Source organism: Brachycentrus maculatus, unplaced genomic scaffold (genome assembly GCF_059751285.1).
Source record: "Brachycentrus maculatus isolate JH-2025_06_01 unplaced genomic scaffold, ASM5975128v1 h1tg000202l, whole genome shotgun sequence".
NCBI classification, from domain to species: Eukaryota; Metazoa; Arthropoda; class Insecta; order Trichoptera; family Brachycentridae; genus Brachycentrus; species Brachycentrus maculatus.
In genome coordinates, this window is record NW_028280953.1 from 1563317 (window position 1) to 1584860 (window position 21544).

A 21544-nucleotide genomic window follows, 5' to 3' on the forward strand; every position below is an offset into this window, starting at 1 on the left:
GACTTCCATATTCTTCTTCATCTTTGATGACATGTCAAAAAATAATATGAGAGTAACTCCTGTAATTGGAGATAATCCAGATTTTGTGAACAAGTATTTGGACACACTCAAAATGTTGAAAATAAATTATCTGGTCAAATTATAAGCTTAATAATAAAAATGAAAATGGTATTTTCTGGCGTTTCTCATGTGTGTGATTATAATCCAGGATTCGGATCTCACATACTAATATAAGAGTTTCTGCTTAGTAAAAAGCTTCTTTACATCTCACCAATAGATGTCTCTAGTGAAGTTCTAGTGATTCATGAACAAGGTTTCTAAATTGGTTCATATATATAGAACTTCCAACAATTTGAGTAGTGTGGTTGTCAATAATGGGTAGAATTGGTGAATGTTACACTGTGTAAAGTGATCACTTAAACCAGCCTATGACGGTCGTCAGCCCAGTAAATGCCCAGACTTCCATATTCTTCTTCATCTTTGATGAGATGTCAAAAAATAATATGAGAGTAACTCCTGTAATTGGAGAAAATCCAGATTTTGTGAACAAGTATTTGGACACACTCAAAATGTTGATAATTACACACTGTTAGAATGAACATTAAATAATTTTACATAAGCTAAATATTGGTAAATTCGTTGTCCCCCTTTCCTTTTTTTTATTCTTTCACCTTTGGTTATTGATAAAAAAGTATAAATTTTTTCTCAAAGAAACAATAAATATTTCCATTTAAATTTAATAAAAAATTGACTTGTATTGGCATAATTTTTTTTTTCTATAATTTTTTATTTACCTGTTAAATTGAACACCTCCTTACATTGAACGTTTTTTTCATTGCACTAGTGGTATTCAATCTAACAGGTTTCACTGTACCAGTATTTATAAAAATATAAATAGTGGTATTTACTAAGTAAAACATTAATTAAAAATATAGGTAACTAGGCTAAGATAGAATAGGATCAAATAGAATTGGTTAATGTGAAACAGGATAAAATAGACTAGGTTATGATAGAATAAATATGTCAAAATATACTAGGTGAAATAGTAATAATTTCATTAATTGATTCGGCAGTCACTTTGTGGTAAAATCTGTCCATTTTTAATTAATGTTTTACTTAGTAAATACCACTATTTTTTAAAATCTACTGTGACACGTGTTTCGATGCATTCCGCATCATACGGTGTTTGAAAATGATGCGGAATACATCGAAACACGTGTCACAGTAGATTTTAAGAAATAGTGGTATTTACTGAGTTAAACATTAATTAAAAACAAATAATAATAAGATAAAAAATAAACAAGTTTACACAGAATAGGGTAAAATACGTAGATTTGGCTAGTAGAAAATAAATTAAAATATACTTGGTTTTGATAGAAATGATTAGGTTAGATTGATAGAGCCGATCGTAAAATTTTCTCCCGAGTTTCCTTCAAGATAGCTTAGGCGAGAAGATAATAAAGTAGATAGGTCTAGAAGGGAGGAAATGAAAACAGGGTGGAAGGGAAGATTAATGGTTCCCAAAGGGCACAACACCCCTAGAAGACGGAGCCTGCAGTCTGGAACCAAGGTCGATTTCTCCATTGATTGAGAAACATGTTTTTCTTTTTACTATGGTACTATGAATTTTTTGAGTAATAAAAAAATATATTGGATAATGTTTTGTTCCTAGTATGTACTCAACCTTGTCTTGTTAGCAGCTCAGGTGTCACATATCGCTCACTCCTTTCAACAACGTCATATATAAAAAAAACTTGATTTTTCAGGAGATCGTTTTTAAAGTTTAAAAATATAATGAAATCCCTGTTATTCAAAGCTTTTGGACTGAATAAAATACCCGCTATTAAACTTAGAGCTGAATTTACTTTTAAAAACACATATCGTTCACTACTTTCAACAAAGTCATGTATCAAAAAACTTGATTTTCAGGAGATCGAAATAAAATGTATTACAAATAAATATGAAGCCACTTATTGAACTTTTTACTGGGAAACAGATCTGTTTAGGTAAAACCTGAATGTTTTTTCTCCATTTAAAAAATATTTAGTATATTTAAGAAAATAATTAAACAATACCTTTTCTTCAAAATGCAAAAACAACACTTTCAGCCCTGTAGCGGGTAAATATTAAGTTGAAAATATGCCGGTTTTGCTGGGATATAGTACATTTCTGGGCATTCCGAAAACATGCACAGCTGAGAATTTATGATTTTTGATATTTGACGTTGTTGAAAGGAGTGAGTGATATGGACAGATACAGAGGCGTGCATTCCATATAGGCAGAAAAGCAGTGCCTACCTTGGATTACTCGCGATTCATATAGAAACACAACCAGTGCGTATTTTACTGATTAAAAACTCTGTGCACGCCACTGGACACATGCATACGAGTGTTCACAACATTTTGGTGTGTCCAAATTCTTGTCCACAAATCTTGGTTTCTCCACTCGGGGAGTTGTTATTTTTAGATTTTGACATCTCGAGATACATGGAGAAGAATGTGGAAGTCTCGGTATTTACATGGCTTACGATCTGTCATGGGCTGGTTTAAGTGATCACTTTAAACATATTGTAAATTTATTATTTTTGCTATTTAAACTATAAAATCAGTTTTTTTTCTCATGCAATATCAATAATTTCATCTCATGAAATAAATATATGGTTAAGAAAAGAAAGGCGTTATTGAAAGGTAAAAAGTATTAAAAAATTATAAAAATATATTTTCTGAAACAATTATTACACGTGTAGCTCCTCGCGCAGCCGGTCGCGTACTGAATTATATATTTGAGAGAACACCCTTAAAACAAACTTTGAGTTTTATTTTTTATTTTTATAAATTTTAAAATATTTGGTTTATAAGGGGTTGTCAAGGTTTTCTTTGCTGTAGCCTTAGTTGAATCACATAAAAGAAAATAGCCTTTAAAAATAAAAAATAAATAAATAAAAATGCATACCTCTCATTCGGCTGGCTGTGGATAAATCGGTGCTATTCTCAACAGCAGAGATCCAAAATTTGACGTGAAAAATCGTCAAAAAAAACGGAAGACGACGATTAAAAGCTCGATAATAAATTCACAAAAAACGCAAAGCGGCGGTTTTCACAGTAAGACACTACGCGAAGGCATTGAGGTTACGTAAGCTTAATTAATATTTAAATTTTATAAATATTACAAAGTATTATGATTATAAATATTACTAAGTATAATATTACAGTATTAGGGGAGATCACATACATAACATTTAGAATTGATTAGTATAGACGTTTTTAAATCTGTTTAGTATGAAGTAAATTAAAATGGTGACATATACGATCAGAACCAGCTGAAAAGCAGTCTTCAGGCTTACTGCATCATCAAAAAATACGCACATCCTGCTATAATTTTTCAAAACAGCGCTTAGAATAATATTTTTACTGATTACTCAGTAAATTTAATATGTTTTTATGTTGATTTTATATTGATTATTATTATTTACTGGTTTGAAGCTGGCCAAGTATCAATGTTACTGTTGTTGACTCGCTTGAAACTGCAGACGTATTAATTATTGGTTTATGAGTATGTATTGATTTTATTATTATTTACTGGTTTGAAACTGGGCAAGTATTAATTTTATTATTATTTACTGTTTGAAGTTGCGCTAGTATTAATTTTATAGTTCTTTACTTGCACACGTATTAAATATAATAATATTGATTGGTTTGAAACTGCGAATGTATTGATAAAGTATTATTATTTACTGATTTGAAGCTGCACAAGTATTTATGTTATTATTTACCGGTTTGAAACTGCGAAGTTTTTAAAATGATAATTATTTACTGGCTTGAAACTGTATAAGTATTAATGTTCTTGTTGGTAACTGGTTTGAAACTGCGTATGATTAATATTATGATTTACATTTTAAAACTTCACAATTAATAACGTTTTTGTTATGATAACTGTCTTGAAACTGCGTAAGTATTAAAACTATTATTATTTACTGGTTTGAAACTGCACAAGTGTTAATGTTATTGTTTTTAACGGGTTTGAATCTGCACACATATTACATATTGGTTTGAAACTACGTACGTATTAAATTTATTATTATTTACTGGTTTTAATCTGTGCATGTATTAATAAAAGTATTTATTGATTCGGGTGTGTGCAAGTGATAACATATTGTTATTTACTTGATTTGAATTTGCACATGTATTTTAATAGTACTACTGTTTATTTAGTTTACGTCCGATAGCTCTTGATGTTTATTGTGTTCGAATCTACATTTTAAGTATTTTTAACTTGAAGTTGCACTTGTATAATATTTCAAAAAAACAGATTCAATATGCACAAAACCACATCTTGGGTGATTCAACACGTCACGTCAGGGCTATCGATCGGCGAGTTTCCTCACTTTTCCCCCGATTTTCGACTAATTTCGGTCGAAATTTATGTTTAATATTATGAATAAACGTTTATAGAATGAATTTGAGGCGTTGATTCGCGTTTTTTGTTGTTATTTGCAGAGTAAATACGAAAATCGAGAGCACAATGACCGCCGTAGACACCCGCGTGAAGTCGGCGCGAGTTTGCGAAATGTTAGGTTAGGTTGCACGGTACTTGTGGCTCGCTCACATCGGTAAAGCTCGTATTAGAAGGTAAATTTTTAGGGGAAAGATTCAAGCACATGGAAAATAAACAACAAACATGAAATATGTTATTCCAACTAGAATCCGGTAAGACAAAACATTTATTTTTGACAATTCAACACATATGAAGAAAAATATGGAATTTTTCATAAATTGATTCAGCAGTCACTTGGTAGAATCTATCCATTTTAAATTTACGTTTTACTTGGTAAAAACCACTATTTGTAATATTCTTAGAAATAGCGGTATTTACCAAGTAAAACATAAATTAAAAAGAATATGGAAGTTTGGGTATTAAGAAAGTTGGATCACTTTTAACACGTGTAACATTCATCATTCAATGCATGATTGGCAACCACACAGCTCTAATTTTTGGAACCCAAATATTTATCATATAATGGACAAGTTCTTTCATATGTGAGTTCTCAGCAGCATCCATTATTGAGTCGAGTAAGATTTTTATTTAGCAAAGACCCTTATTTGAATGTGTGCAAGATGCGTTTAAATAAAGGTCTCTGCTAAATAAAAAGCTTACTTGACTCCACCATAGATGCTGCTGAGAACTTACGTATTAAAAAAAACATGTCAATTATATGATATGTACATATTGAGGTTTCTAAAATTTGAGTAGTGTGGTTGCAAGTCATGGGTAGAATGGTGAATGATGCACGTGTGTAAAAAGATCTAGTTTTTTTTAAATACTCAAACTTCCATATACTTTTTTTAATGTAAGTTTTACTCGGTAAATACCACTACTTTAAATAATATTACAAATTATGATATTTACCAAGTAAAACTTAAATTGAAAATAGATACATTTTACTTAATCGGGTATGTTAAATACTTGAAAGCGGTCAGGTTAGGAGTCAAAATAATCGAAGGGTAGATATGAGAAGATGCATGAACGTGGAAGAGGCGGAGAATGTTTGCAAAGACAGAGTGGCGTTCTATTCTCTCCGCCTACCCCTGCGGAAAAGCAGCGTTATGGTTAGTTAGATTTTACCACAAAGTGACTGCCGAATCGATTAACGAAAAAATTAAAATAAATAAATAGTAATAATCGTTTGGAGCTTGTGAGACAGGCTCACATACACACCGCTAGACGCGTTTCGTCCAGATATACCCTTCCCACTTAAACCAGTAAAAGTCACCCCTGTATATAGGGGTGGGAAGTGGTCGCCTCACACGGCGGCTTTTCAGGATAAATTCGTTAGCATAAATTAAACTGTAAAATATCGTGTTTATTTCCAAATGATATGAACACATGTCACCCTTCATTGTTTGACCGGAACACCTAATTAAAAGAACTTTAAAACGGCTGCATTATGACTTGGTCTAAATGGCCAATAAAAAATGATCAACGCTATACTTTACTCTATTATACTTATTTTTCCTCCTGGCTCCATCTTAACTTATTGTCTTTGTGGACTGTTGACTTGATCTCAATTATTCTCAGGTTATAGGTCCTTCTGTCATGGACAACGTCGCCTGGGCCATGCCTTTGTATCATGTTTTATTTCTCCAGTGTCCATGAATTTCTATAGATGTCTTTTGAGGAAGATCTATGGCGATTCACATATGTTCAGGTTCTCTGCGTTCTATGTGCCCATACCATCTCAATTACCTTTTCTCTACCTTACTATTGATGCCTGTTACAGCCAAGCTTCCAAAAATGCGTGAACTGTTTATTTTGTCTCTAAGGGACACAATTCAATTTATAAGGTTGTAGGTTTTCTGTAATGGACAACGTCAAACGTCACCTAGGTCATGACTTCGAATCATGTTTTTTTCTGCACCATTCATGAATTATTTGGTCTTCCTCTGGATGTCTTTCGAAGAAGATCCATGGCGATTGCCTGGTACACAATATGTTCAGGTTTTCTGCGTTCTATGTGCCCATACCATCTCAATTGCATTTCTTCTACCTTACTATTGATGCCTGTTACAGCCAGGCTTCCACGAATGCGTGGACTGTTTATTTTGTCTCTAAGGGACACAACAGCTGACCATCTAAGCATTCGCATTTCAACAGTTTCTAGATGTAGGTATCTCACATACAAATATAAGAGTTTATGCTCAGTAAAAAGCTTTTTCGCCTCACCAATAGATGATGTCACTACTGAAAATTCTAGTGATTCTTGTACAATGTCTCAAAATTGGATCATACATATATATTAACCCATCCACTAAAAACCATTTTTATTTTGAGAAAAATACGAAAAATTCATTCCCTGTGTATACCCTCCTTTATGGGGCATGAAACTAGGAAAACCCGAAAGCTTTTAGCGCTGATGTCTCAGGAGCGAGGGAGACGATGCAATACAGTAACGTGAGACAGAGAGTAACTTTCAGCGGTATAGCCTGCAATCGAGTTTCGTCCAATATACTAGGATCATTTCTTGGAAATTTTGACGTTTATATTACTGTATATGTATCGTATACAAGAGTTTATACAGAAGTTATGTTTATCCACCTCCGTAGAGTAATGGTCAGCACGCTCGGCTACCGTTCTGGAGGTCCCGGGTTCGATTCAAAGGGGTGGGAGAATAGTATTTATTTAATATTATTTTTTGACATCTCAAGATGAAGAAGAATATGGAAGTCTGGGCATTTACGGGATTTTCAATAGATGTCTCTAGCGAAGTTCTAGTGATTCAAGAATAATGTTTCAAAATCGGTTCATATACATATATATGGAACTTCCAAGAATTTGAGTAATGTGGTTGTCAATAATGGGTAGAATTGGTGAATGTTACACGTGTGTAAAGTGATCACTTAAACCAGCCTATGACGGTCGTCAGCCCCGTAAATGCCCAGATTTCCATATTCTTCTTCATCTTTGATGAGATGTCAAAAAATAATTTGAAAATAACTCCTGTAATTGGAGATAATCCAGATTTTGGGGAAAAGTATTTGGACACACTCAAAATGTTGTAAATAATTTATTTAATATTACTCTGGACTGGCAAGCGGAAGGCTCTTTCCTTTATGTGTTAACGACCAAGATAACACTGTGTTTATATGATGCAGTGTCCTATGCACCATTGGGGTGCGGATAAGGGTTTGAAGTGAGAAATGTTGATATGTCAAAATATAAAAATAACTCTTGCATGGAGAAACCAAGATTTGTGAGCAAATATTTTTAGATACTTAATTTTATTTTTATATTTAAAACATCCTGCTGTCCCACGAAGCTAATACCAAGTCAATATTTAATTATTCTTGTATATATATTCGGCACTCGAAATAGAAATACGGAAACGCAAATAAATAAACAACAGATTGGCATTAAGGGTACATTAAATGCAGCTGCCTTGTTCTAACGGGGGTGAAACCTCCCTTATCGTATAATATAAAACGGAATTACTGATATTTTATTTCACTAACTTATTTTCTTACTCAATGTTTCGCGATTCAACCCAGACCTTTTGTTGTTTCTTTAAGACATGGGTCATCGAATTAGAAAACCGAAATAAATAATAACGAATTATTCGACCCTAGAATACTAAGCTATCGTAAAAATTATGATAGCAAAAAGACGATTCCTGGCAAATATAAAATTAGCGTCGTTTACGCCCCCTGCTTTAAAGTGTCCAATATTTTTTAAATATTTTTTTTACATTAATTTTTAAATCAAACACAGATTTTTTGAGTCTATTAAGTTGTATTTTATTAACGAAAACACATAAAAAATTAATATTGTGACACATAAATTATTGCTGCACATGTTAAAACTGTCAATTAGAATTGTATAGCTAATAAAATCAATGACGTTTAAAAACGTTCTCCTGAAAAATCAGGTTTTTTGATTTATGACGTTCTTGAAAGGAGTGAGCGATATGTAAAAGTGAAAAAAAAAACTCTTTGATTTATTTTCAATCCTCTGTGAATCGAACCTGGGACCTCCAGCGAGGTAGCTAAATGAGCCAACCACTAGTGATGCCCCTATTCTTCATTTTCAAAGTTCACGTAAGTTCAAAGTTTACCGAGTAAATTCGGAACGTATGGGATCATTCAACGTCTCCGACTCCAATGGGGCATGCGATTAAATTACTCCTGTCGCATGGGGAAGGTTCACAAAGTAAACCCTGGAATAAATCTAATCGTTAAGATGGATTGAAATAAATATGTAGGTAAGGTACATATATATTCACATTGGCAAATTCAAGGAAGTGTATTTTTGTATTTTTTACGTGAGTGTATTTTTACAATATGTAAGTATTACTTACATTTACTTACAAAGTAAATGTATTTTTATAATTTGAAATAATGTAGGTACTTACTGCTATATTGTAATACTATAAGTCGATTTTCCAAAACATGCAAAAATTTTCAAATGTCTGCAAAATTTTTTTTGCAGAGACCCACCAAGCCACCTTGTGTGTCTTGTCGGTGGAGTTCTTTTTTAATCCATTTTGTATTGTTTTTACCATTTTAACCTAATATACACACAAAAAGAGAAAAATTAAGAATATAAAAATTTTACAACTTTCATAAAATTAACTCTTGATCATTCGCCCATTTCTTTATTTTGCCTTTGTTCCATATTTTATTTTGACCTCTAACATCTGTCGGCAACAAATTAAAAATGTTCGGAACGATATATTGCAGTGTTCGACTCCCATACTTATTGTTAATTCTTGGGACTATCAAACCTTCGTTGTGTGTAAATCGTGTATCATGGTTGTGTACTAGAAGATTTTGATATTTTTGTCTAGTTTGTTGTTTAACGATGATACTCGTCCACAATATTCTACGTACCGGAAGTAACTTTAAATGTTTATATATCAAGATTGAATTGTCCCTTTGATTATATATATGACTGGGTACTCCCATATTTATTGTTAATTCTTGGATGATTATGATTCGATTGTTGTAATGTGATTTGTAATACAATAGGGTTGGAACCAGGAGTCCGTTGTATACTGTCAGTTTACCCTATTTAGGTAGGTGTTTTTGAAAAACAAAAAGAAAGGTTGGGTCTGCGATACGCAGATAATGAATTTTCACCCCCAGTACCTACCACAATACTCTACGTTCCCCTATCTTCTTTACACTTCCTTACGGAATTTCTTTCATCTTGCACAATCTTCCTGTATCCTACAGCTTACTAAGGGTACAATATCATATCATCGATTGTATTTTTTGTCGTTGCGAACTAATTTTATTTTGAATTATTTTACGATTAGGATGTAATATATTATTGAAGAAAACACATAGTTTTATTTTATGACCACTAGGTTCGGAAGCTATGCTTCCGTCTTCAGGTCTAAATGTAAACTGTATAAATTTAGACCTGAAGATGGAAACTTAGCTTCAGAACTAGTCGTCGTAAAATAAAGTCAAGTGGTAAAAAAACAAATGTTTTCTTTATTAATATCAAGTCTTACCACAAAGTAAATGCCGAAACAATACTAAATATTTAAAGAATGACATAAGTAGTTTTAAATGAATAAAAATCATAACCGTGTAACTAGAAACGAAGATAAAAAAGACTGCCATTAAAAAAAATAAAAACGGAATCGCAATTTTTTTTTATTATGTATAAGGCTTTAAAAATGTATGATGAGATGCCTGAATGTATGAAGAATGAAGAAAAGAGTTTGAAAGAATGTAAAACGAAATTTAATGTGTACTAAAAGAATATTTAAATATATATGATGTAAATAATATTCAGTGTAAATGATAGTTTGTATTAAATGTAATATAAGTTAACTGAAGAAATAAAATAAAAATATGCATAACGAACTTTATTAAAAAAAAATCGTATTTTTTTATATGGCGGCGATATGACGGTGAAGGGTGGCTCTACCTTTATCCCCGAGATTGGCTCAGAGGTTAGCGTGTAGAAAGACGATACGGGTCGGTTCGGAGTTCGACCCCGGTGGTTTGGTGGTACGTACGTGAGTACGTGTTCCACGCGTGCCCTTGAATAGAAATATTGAATTACAGAAACTCACCCCATAGGTATCGCGTCGCTAACACCCCCATAAAAGCGCTTCAAAGCGATGGTTTAAATATCATAAAACTCGGTACTTTCATTTTTCATAAATGATAATATAAACACTGATGTACATATGTATACTCTTATACATACTCAATGCTCAAAGCATACATCGCGATTTTTCTACATTAGCAATAGTTTAATATCACCCAAAATTGGGTGCTTTGCCAAAAATAAACAAAAAAATAAAAAATTATTAAAGCTATAATAATAAAATAAGGATATTCTCTGGCATTTCTCATGTATGTGATTATAATCCAAGATTCAGACTTCACATACTAATATAAGAGTTTCTGCTAAATAAAAAAGGCTTCTTCATCTCACCAATAGATGTCACTAGTGAAAATTCTAGCGATTCTTGTACAATGTTTATATATAGAACTTCCAAGAATTTGAGTAGTGTGGTTGTCAATCGTGGGTAGAATTGGTGAATATTACGAGTGTGTAAAGTGACCACTTCAACCAGATTTTGACGGTCGTAAGCCCCGTTAGTGCCCAGACTTCCATATTCTTCTTCATCTATGTTGAGATGTCACAAAATAATACATAAATAAAAGAAATATAAATATTTTTTATCTGATCAGAGACTACCACATCTGTATAATGTATTGGTCGGTCTAAAAAAATATAATAATAATAATAATAATAAAACCCTTATCCGCACCCCAATGGTGCATAGGGCACTGTGTCATATAAACGCAGTGTTATCTTGATCGTTTACACATGAAGGAAAGGTGATCAGCCCTCCGCTTCAGGTACCAGTCCATGGTAATATTGAATAAATATTACAGTGAAAAAATCACTTATATTTATTTTACCCCCCTTGGGAATCGAACCCGAGACCTCCAGAACGGTAGCCGAGCGTGCTGACCATTACACTACGGAGGCGGACAAAAAATATATACAAATTAAAATTTATGGCATGCGTGGATTGTTTGTTAGACGTACGACATTCGAGTTCCAGCGCTATAGGATTATAGGAATTAGTTCCAAGAGATATTTTTAGGAATCAATCTAGCTTGGAAGGCCTTCAGCGCCCCATATTTGTAGATTCGACAACGATAAATGAAAAATCCACTCGTATTACTGATACGACCAAAACAGAGCCATTGAAAAATAATAAACTAACTAACTAACTAACCATCACGCCGCTTCCCCGCAGGGGTAGGCAGAGAGAATAGAGCGCCACACCACTCTGTCCTTGCAAATATTCTTCGCCTCTTCCACGTTCATGCATCTCCTCATACATACCCGCCGATTGTTACGACTCCTAACCTGACCACTGTCAAGTATTTGGCATACCTGATCGTGCCATGTTTTTCTCGGTCTTCCTCTGCTTCTTTTCCCGCTAGCATTCGCCTCATAAATTTGTTTTACCGTTCTTTCCTCACTCATTCGTTCTACATGTCCAAACCATCTCAACACACCTTTCTTAATTTTATCGATAATGCTTATCTCAGCTTTGCATTCCTTCCTTATTTCACTATTCGCACATCTATCACACATCGTTTTGTTACACATTCTTCTGAGAGATTGCATTTCGACTGCATTCAGTCTACTTTCATCCTTCTTTTGCCAACTCCATGTTTCACTTCCATACATTAGAGTTGGAACCAGGAATAATGCCAACATTTTAAATAACTAAAATAATGCCAACATTTTAAATAACTGTCATAAAAAACCTGTTTGAGGTAATTCAATGGTTTTGATCTTAAAATATGCGGAAAAAAACATAAGCTAGTATGTTTTGATGAACGAATTTCTGCTCCTATCTCGACAGTTACTCTTGAAATGATTGCACGTACGTGGCGAGAAGTAGACTACAGGCTAGACATGTGCAGAGCGACGAACGTCACATACATCGAAACATATCATTATACTGAGTTATAATTTTTTAAATCTTTTTCCGCACATTTTAATATCAAAAACCGCTGAATTACCTTTAATTGTTTGTATGTCAGTTATTTAAAATGTTGGCATTATTTTTCGATGATCTTGTATATTCATTCAAACCCTTATCCGCACCCTATGGTGCATAGGGCACTGCATCATATAAACTATAAACGCAGTGTTATCTTGATCATTAACACATGAAGGAAAGGTGATCAGCCCTCCGCTTCAGGTACCAGTCCAGGGTTATATTGAATAAATATTACAGTAAAAAAATCACTAATATTTATGTGACCCCCCTCTTGGGAGTCGAACCCGGGACCTCCAGTATGGTAGCCGAGCGTGCTGACCATTACACTACTGAGGCGGACATTTTGTATATACAGGGTAAAAAAGGTGTAGAAATCATAAAAAAAATATCGATACGAAAAGTCATAAACTGCGACATTTTGAAACAGTAGAAATTCATAAAAATATAAATAATAATAAGCCCGTTATTAACAGTATGAATAAATAACAATGAACTCATAATTATCAACATGACAATAACTAAAGCATTTCCCCTATTGTCAATGTTCCCACTGATGAAAAATAAGGAACAACTCCTACCCCATCTTCATCCTTAAACGTCCTAAGGACACAGCTTTAAAATTTAAACTTAGCGTCACATACGGTGTATGAAATACGTGTCACAATAGATTTTACGAAGCAATGGTATTCACCAAGTAAAACTTATATTAAAATGGATAGCTTTATAGTTGCTGCCAAATCAATTGCTTCCACAAGGGTCACAACCCTTAGCAGTGAGGAATAAGACGGAGAAAAAGAAGCCAAATCAATTAATGAAAAAACTCTTGTTCACAATGATATACAGACAGAAAAAAGGTTTGATGCTGTACAAAAAATAGCATTACAAAGTTGCGCAAAAACTCCTACCTTTCGTCGAATTGCGGCATCCCATGACCCGGTTGGTAGGCGTGCTGCATCCTTCTAGCATACAGAGAAGCTCCTCCTTCAGACAGGTAGCCATCCATCATATCACCAGCTCTTGCCCGGACTCTTTCTCTCTCTCTTTCCATCTCAGCATTCCCCAATCTCCTCATACAGTCCCCATCAGACATGTATCCAGCCGCGATCTCCACGTCACAGTACTCCGAGCTGGCGTATCCACCATATTGCCCATTTCTGAAGTTCATATTAGCATTCTCTCTTCCGAAGTTAGCTTTCACTGTGTTCGCGTGATGAGGGAATCCGCCTTGAGCAGTGGTTTTATTCACTGGACCAGATCTCGCAGGAAGAGTCAGGTGACTGTTGTAGCCTCTAAGCAGAGGCCGCATCGGTAAAACGTTCATTGACGGATTATCTTCATCACCTAAGGAATTATCTCTCCCATGGTTTGGACTGTCGCAAACCCTTGCACGATTCACGTTTCTATCCATGGCTTCTTTCGCCATCGCTCTTTCCCTGTTCATTTTGATTTCCATATCATCGTCACTAAACAAGGCTTTGTTTTTTGTATCGTTTTTGCTTGATACTTTTTCTGGGATTGAGTCCGTTATAAATAAAGCTGACGGGTCTATTTTTCTGTTTGGAATGACTGGATTATGTCTGATCTTAGACATTTCTGAGCCTGATTCGCTTGATGGTCTATATATGACGCTGCTGTCGCTTGAATTTGAATGAGGTCCAGTCGAAGCACTATGGGTGGAGTTGGAATTGGAGCTCTCGGACATCTGTGACGATATGGCCGGATTCAACACTACTGTGGATGCTGGATTGCTGTCAGAGTACGAATTGGGCATCGGTGAAACCACCAGTGTCTGTTTCTGACAATTTTCTTTGGTGAGACTTGAAAGTTCCCTGTTGAAAGGCAGTGGCGTTGTAGAATTTGTGGAATTGGTCATGAGAGTTGAGTTACTTTGACTGGGACTCAACTGAGACGCACCGTTATTTGGTGATTTTCCCAAACCGAGTGCAGCTTTTTCATCTTTTGGGATTTTCGATGTGCCTTTAACAGCAGCGGTTGGCTTAGGTATCCCGGTATTATTTGGGACTTGTGCGGGTGCATTAGGATTGGAAAAAGAGCCACTTGAATTTGAGGTGGGTAGTCCATTTACTGTTGGACACGTCTTTGGAGCTTGTATACCTGGAACCGCTTTAGGATCACTGGAAGACTGTACTTTGATAGAACTTTGCTCACTCGGATTTTGTGACTTGACGTCATTACAAAGCTTCATTTGACTTCCAGACAACCTCGATATTTTCGTATCTTGCGGTTTCATTGAGATTTTAGAACTCTTGACGTCCTCGATAAGAACCATCTTGCTATTAGAATTAGGTTTTGGCGGAGCTATTTTCGATTCTTTTTCTTTGACTTGGAGTTTGGGGCTATTTTTGGAAGACTTCTCTGACTTTTGTGGTTTACTCAACGTACCGTCTTTCTGTGTTTTAGAAGGCGCCAATTTTGATTTAACATTTTTTCCAGAAACTTTCTGGTCTTTAACTAATAAAACATCCGTTTGCGGAGGCTGTTTGCTCGCTGGATTCTGCCCCTTGATATATTGGGCAGAATTCAAGTTATGAGATTCGTTCAGACTTAGACTAGAGTCGGATCTCTCGCTTTTGGCTGACGAGAATCCGCTGGAAGAGCTGGTCCTTTTTGATATGACTGAGTTATTCTTGTGCCTGTCGCTCGAAGACTTGTCTTTGAAGAGTTTGAGCTTGTCTAGCATGGAGTGCTTTGTTGGAGCATTTTGGTTCTGATGAGGAGGCGGAGTGGGTACTGGAGAAACGGGCTGCGTGGAGTACGGACTCGATGGGATCTTACTTCCTGGAGCTAGCAATGATGAGTTTGGACGAGACCTGTAACAACACACTCACATCAAGAACTGGTTAAATAATTTGAGCAGAGAGTTGAGGAGAGTTGAGAGGTTTAGTTGAATTTGATTGGAATTGATTGATGTAAGAAATATTGTAGGGAGCGGCTAGAATATTTAATATTAACAAATTGGAAATAAGGAGATTAATTGCTGACTTTTGATCAACATTTTGAATGATGGCATTGAAAAATACATGAGGTCTAATACCAGATTGGTGAAATCGAATTAAAATAGAGTCTTGAATTTTTCACCTTAATTATGTAGCTTAGTTTAATTTTGTTTTTAATTTTTACTTCTTGTTTTTTTGGATAAGAACACAATAAACTTATTTTTGTATGTTTATTGTGTTCTTTAAACGATTTGTATTGCACTGTATTTCATTTCATGTAATATGTTTTTCATTGTTTGTGAACCATAATTAATTTTCTTACCCGTGAGTATTGTTTTGATGCACTATCCCATGAAGGTTGTTGGGCCTAGAGTTGCCTCCAGGACTGCTTGATCTACTGGAGCTGGCTGATACAGCAGATCCTTTGATTGTACCATTGCTTCCTGCAAAAAAGTACCAAAAAATAAGACAACACCATCTTTCCAACTACTGATCATTACTCATCTGGTCCACATCCACAAATCATTTATTGGCAAAGGGATAGAACCATACAACACTCTGTCTATGTAACCATTCTTCATCTCTTCCATATACATGCATCTTCTCAAAGATATCTGACGATTATTCCAACTCCTAACCTGTCCACTAGAATCAGCCTTACTGTTTTTCACCTGTTGCATGCTGATGAGGCAGTGGTTCTTCACGATAATAAAGAAAATTCTTTTATTGAATCATTATTTATTTTTTTATATTTCATCATACACATAACTAAAAGTTACTGTACAACATGTTGAAATAAATTTTCTAATTATCAAATTACAAATTTTATGGTCAAATTATAAGCTTAAACAATAAAAATAAAAATGACATTTTCAGTTTTAATTTGTACCAGAAGATGAAAACATCTGTCGTTTTCGGAACTAGTCGTAAATAAAAATAAAACTCATTAAACTGGTATATTCAGGTGTTTAATTTTAATAAAATAATCATGTCATTCCACAAAGTTAATGCCGAATCAATAAATAATATATTTTCTGGCGTTTCTCATGTGTGTGATTATAATCCAGGATTCGGACCTCACATACTAATATAAAAGTTTCTGCTCAATAAAAAGCTTCTGTTCATCTCACCAATAGATGTCTCTAATGAAGTTCTAGTGATTCAAGAACAATGTTTCAAAATTGGTTCATATATATAGAACTTCCAAGAATTTGTCTATAGAAATTCAAGTGGTTGTCAATAATGGGTAGAATTGGACACGCGTGTAAAGTGACCAGCCTATGACGGTCGTCAGCCCCGTAAATGCCCAGACTTCCATATTCTTCTTCATCTTTGACGAGATGTCATAAAATAATAAGATTTATCTTACAAACACGTGTTGATCCGAGTACATAAAGGTAAATATCGAGTGCACGGTACTTAAACACCATCCTGCGAGTTTCAAGAATTGATTACAATTTAGGAGCACATGTGTTATAATACTCCAGGCATCTGCAAGCTATTTCAGACGTTAAGGTCATTGTTCCTGGCTTCCATGAAAAGCATCAGTTTTCATCTCACACTTCAATCTTCAAAGAATGCAATGGACTCTCGGTATAGATACCTGTTCAATCAAACAATCGTATTTCCAAGTTCAATAAATTTTTAAATTGTAATACGATGAAACAAATAATTTTGTATAATTATATAAGCAGTGCCTATACAATTCCATATAGGCGATGCCTATATGGAATTGTTATATAGGCACTGCTTATATACTGCCTATATGATGCATGAATGTGGAAGACGTGGAGATGATACACATATCGCTCACTCCTTTCAAGAACGACATAAATAAAAAAACTTGATTTTTCAGGAGAACGTTTTTAAAGTTTAAAAATATAATACAATGTATTAAAAATAAATATCAGGCCACTTATTAAACTTTTTACTGTCCAACAGATCTTTTTAGGTAAAACCTGAAGGTTTTTTCTCCATTTGAAAAATAGTAAGTTTATTTAAAAAAATAATTAAACAATACATTTTCTTTAAAATGCAAGAACAACATTTTCTGCCCTGTAGCGGGTAAATATTAAGTTAAAAATATGCCTCTTTTGCTGGGATATAGTACATTTTTTGGGCATTCCGAAAACACGCACAACTGAAAAATGACGATTTTTGATTTATGACGTTCTTGAAAGGAGTGAGCGATATAAGAACAACGTTTTGAGTGTGTCCAAATACTTATTAACAAATCTGGATTATCTCCAATTATGTGAGTTTATCATATCGTTAAAGCTAAAATAATAAAATGACGATATTTTCTGGCGTTTCTCATGTGTGTGATTATAATCCAGGATTCAGACTTCACATACAAATACAAGAGTTTCTGCTCAATAAAAAAAAAACTTCTTCGTCTCACCAATAGATGTCACTAGTGAAAATTCTAGTGATTCTTGTACAGTGTTTCAAAATTGGATCGTATACATATAACTTCACATATCGCTCACTCCTTTCAAGAACGTCATAAGTCAAAAATCGTCAATTTTCAGTTGTGCATGTTTTTGGAATGCCCAAAAAATGAACTATATCCCAGCAAAAAAGGCATATTTTTAAATTAATATTTACCCGCTACAGGGCAGAAAATGTTGTTTTTGCATTTTGAAGAAAAGGTATTAATTGTTTAATTATTTTTTTTAAATAAACTAAATATTTTCAAACGGAGAAAAAACCTTCAAGTTTTACCTAAAAAGATCTGTTCCACAATAAAAAGTTCAATAAGTGGCTTGATATTTATTTTTAATACATTGTGTTATATTTTTAAACATTAAAAACGTTCTCCTGAAAAATCAAGTTTTTTTTATTTATGACGTTCTCGAAAGGAGTGAGCGATATGTAGAACATAAACATAGACCTTCAAAGAATTTGAGTAGTGTGGTTGTCAATAGCGGGTAGAATTGGTGAATGTTACACGTGTGTAAAGTGATCACTTAACCGATCACGGTCAGTCTCGTAAATACCCAGACTTCCATATTCTTCTTCATCTTTGATGGGATGTCAAAAAATAATAAGAAAATGACTCATGTAATTGGAGATAATCCTGATTTTGTGAACAAGTATTTGGACACACTCAAAATGTTGTAAATTAATTCGTAATAAAAAAACGTACTACAAAAGAAATTTTACTTTACTGTGTTTAAGTTTGGACAGTCGAGATTTTGGTCATAATCAAAATGCACATTATATAAAGGATAAATGAAAATGTGTAATTTTTTTTATTTAATATAAAAATATACAAAACATTATAATTTCTCGGTCAATAATATCGCGAGTTTCAGCGAAACGAATGACGCAACATTTAATAATAGGTTATAAAAACAAATCACAGTCATACTGTGATAAAATAATTATCGCAAATTATAAACAAAATGTTTTAAGACTGAAGAATTTATCTTTATTATTCAAATATCAATTGCACTCTCTTATTAATAAAACAGAATGACGAGGAATAATTATAATTTACAGCGATAAGGTCTAAACAAAGAAAATATTAATTAATTTAAATATACGCACATATACTTTAAATATCGCTCACTCCTTTCAAGAACGTCATAAATCAAAAATCGACAATTTTCAGTTGTGCATGTTTTCGGAATGCCCAAAAAATGTACTATATCTCAGCAAAAGAGGCATATTTTTAACTTTACATTTTCTCGCTACAAGGCAGAAAATGTTGTTTTTGAATTTTGAAAAGCTATTTTTAATTATTTTTTAAATATACTAAATATTTTTCAAATTGTGAAAAAACATTCAGGATCTACCTAAAAATATCTGTTGCACGTAAAAAGTTCAATTAGTGGCTTGATATTTATTTTTAAAACATTGTGTTATATTTTTAAACTTTAAAAACGTTCTCCTGAAAAATCTAGTTTTTTGGTTTATGACGTTCTTGAAAGGAGTGAGCGATATGTGCACATATCGTACATACGCGTATATGCACATATCGCTCTCTCCTTTCAACAACGTTATATACTTATATAAAAAAACTTGATTTTCCAGGAGATCGTTTTTAAAGTTTAAAAATATAATAAAATGTATTAAAAAATAAATATCAAGGCACTTATTGAACTTTTTACTGTGCAACAGATCTTTTTAAGTAAAACCTGAAGGTTTTTTCTCCATTTGAAAAATATTTAGTTTATTTAAAAAAATAACTAGACAATACATTTTCTTCAAAATGCAAAATAACACTTTCTGCCCTGTAGCGGGTAAATATTAAGTTTAAAATATGCCGCTTTTGCTGGGATATAGTTCATTTTCAGGGCATTCCGAAAACATGCACAACTGAAAATTGACGATTTTTGAAATATGACGTTGTTGAAAGGAGCGATATGTAGTTCTCTAAACTAGTCATGTTTACACTAATAATCTGAAAAAGTGATATTATATGTATGGTAAAGTGTTTTATTTTTATATTCAAATGACAACAATATGTGTAGTTTTTCCAACGTATTTTTATTTGACAGTAACCGGGATTCTTCGATACTGACATCGTCAAACTGGAGATGTCGGTAGCGACGAAACCCAATCATTGGTCAAATAAAAAATATGTGTAAAAACAATTAATTTTTTTATTTTTTATGAAATGCAGTTCCACTAATACACGTCAGTACCTACTAAACTTAACTAAAATCGAAGTTATATTTCTGCTTAAATAATTGAATCAAATGACTAAAATATTTCACACAAAATAACACTTTTAAAGTAAAAAAACTTACTAAATAATGTAATTGAAAATCACTATGTAAGGAAGGTAAAAACATTACTTTTGAAGCACTGAAAAACTACAAACACAACACATCGTTCAAGGCTTAGTCTAGTACTAAAAATAATCATGGTGTTCGATGTATACATCCTTCAAAGGATGCATACTAAATTTACCATTATGTAAGGACAATAGGATTGACTTCTAAGTCACATCCAGTGACGCATCGACACTTAACAAAAAACACCGTAACTACCATAATTTTATTTATTGTTTCGGCATTAACTTTGTGGTAAGACATGTTACAATGATTAAAGAAAACACTTCGTTTTTTACCACTTGAGTTTTATTATAGACTACATGTTTCAGAAGTTAAACTTCCATCATTCAGGTCTGTATAATAACTAGTTATTATACAGTGTTTTCTATGTATTGTATAAGTGTTTTCTTTAATCATTGTATCATAATTTCCATAAATAACATATACCGTTTTAGTAATTTATTCTACTTATGGTCATTATCCGCACCCAATGGTGCACAGGGCATTGTATCATGTCGTATCTTGATTTTCAAGACCCGGGTTTGATTCCCAGGGAGGTAAAAAAAACAGCGTTTTTTTTTCACCGAAATATGCATTTAATTTTACTCTGGACTTTGCAGTTGTGGTGCAAAACTGATTACCTTTCTTTCATGTAATAAAAAATCCAGTGCCTTATGCACCATTAGGTGCGGACGGAGGTTTAAAGAGAAGAAGAAGAAGACAAATCCGTCTCCATTTCTTTTCCATTCACCATGAGATCCTCCGCTGTAGGTAGATCTGAATTCTGCTTCTGTTATTGAAAATTATCTTTTGAAATTTGTATAAATATAATAATAATAATAATAAAACCCTTATCCACACCCCAATGGTGCATAGGGCACTGCGTCATACAAACGGAGTGTTATCTTGATCGTTTACACATGAAGGAATGGTGACCAGTCCAGGGTAATATTGAATAAATATTACAGTGAAAAAATCACTCATATTTATTTTTACCCCCCCTGGGAATCGAACCCGGGTCCTCCAGAACGGTAGCCAAGCGTGCTGACCATTACACTACGGAGGCGAACTATTTAAATATAATTTTAAATAATTTATATTATTTGAATATTAAAAAAAATACACTTGTATAATGCCGCTTTTTCGAGAGGGGGTTTATTATATATTTTAATATGTTTACGGTGTTTTGAAGACACAGTGTGAAGGTTATAATAGGACAAGATGTGAAATGTGTACTGTACGAAGTACATACAAAATGG

The 21544-nt window shown here is 33.5% G+C and overlaps 1 protein-coding gene across 5 annotated transcripts in view; it reads right to left on the reverse strand.

The window, feature by feature from the left end:
- sick (sickie) overlaps nucleotides 1–21544 on the reverse strand; it is a 377677-nt gene that overhangs the window by 134803 nt on the left and 221330 nt on the right. For all 5 annotated transcript variants that reach the window (XM_088263668.1, XM_088263667.1, XM_088263666.1 and 2 more), the window contains 2 exons: nucleotides 15824–15944; nucleotides 13450–15375 (listed from right to left, as the gene is read on the reverse strand). In XM_088263668.1, coding sequence (XP_088119794.1) covers nucleotides 13450–15375; nucleotides 15824–15944 — 2047 coding nt within the window. The remainder of the gene's footprint in view (nucleotides 1–13449; nucleotides 15376–15823; nucleotides 15945–21544) is intronic.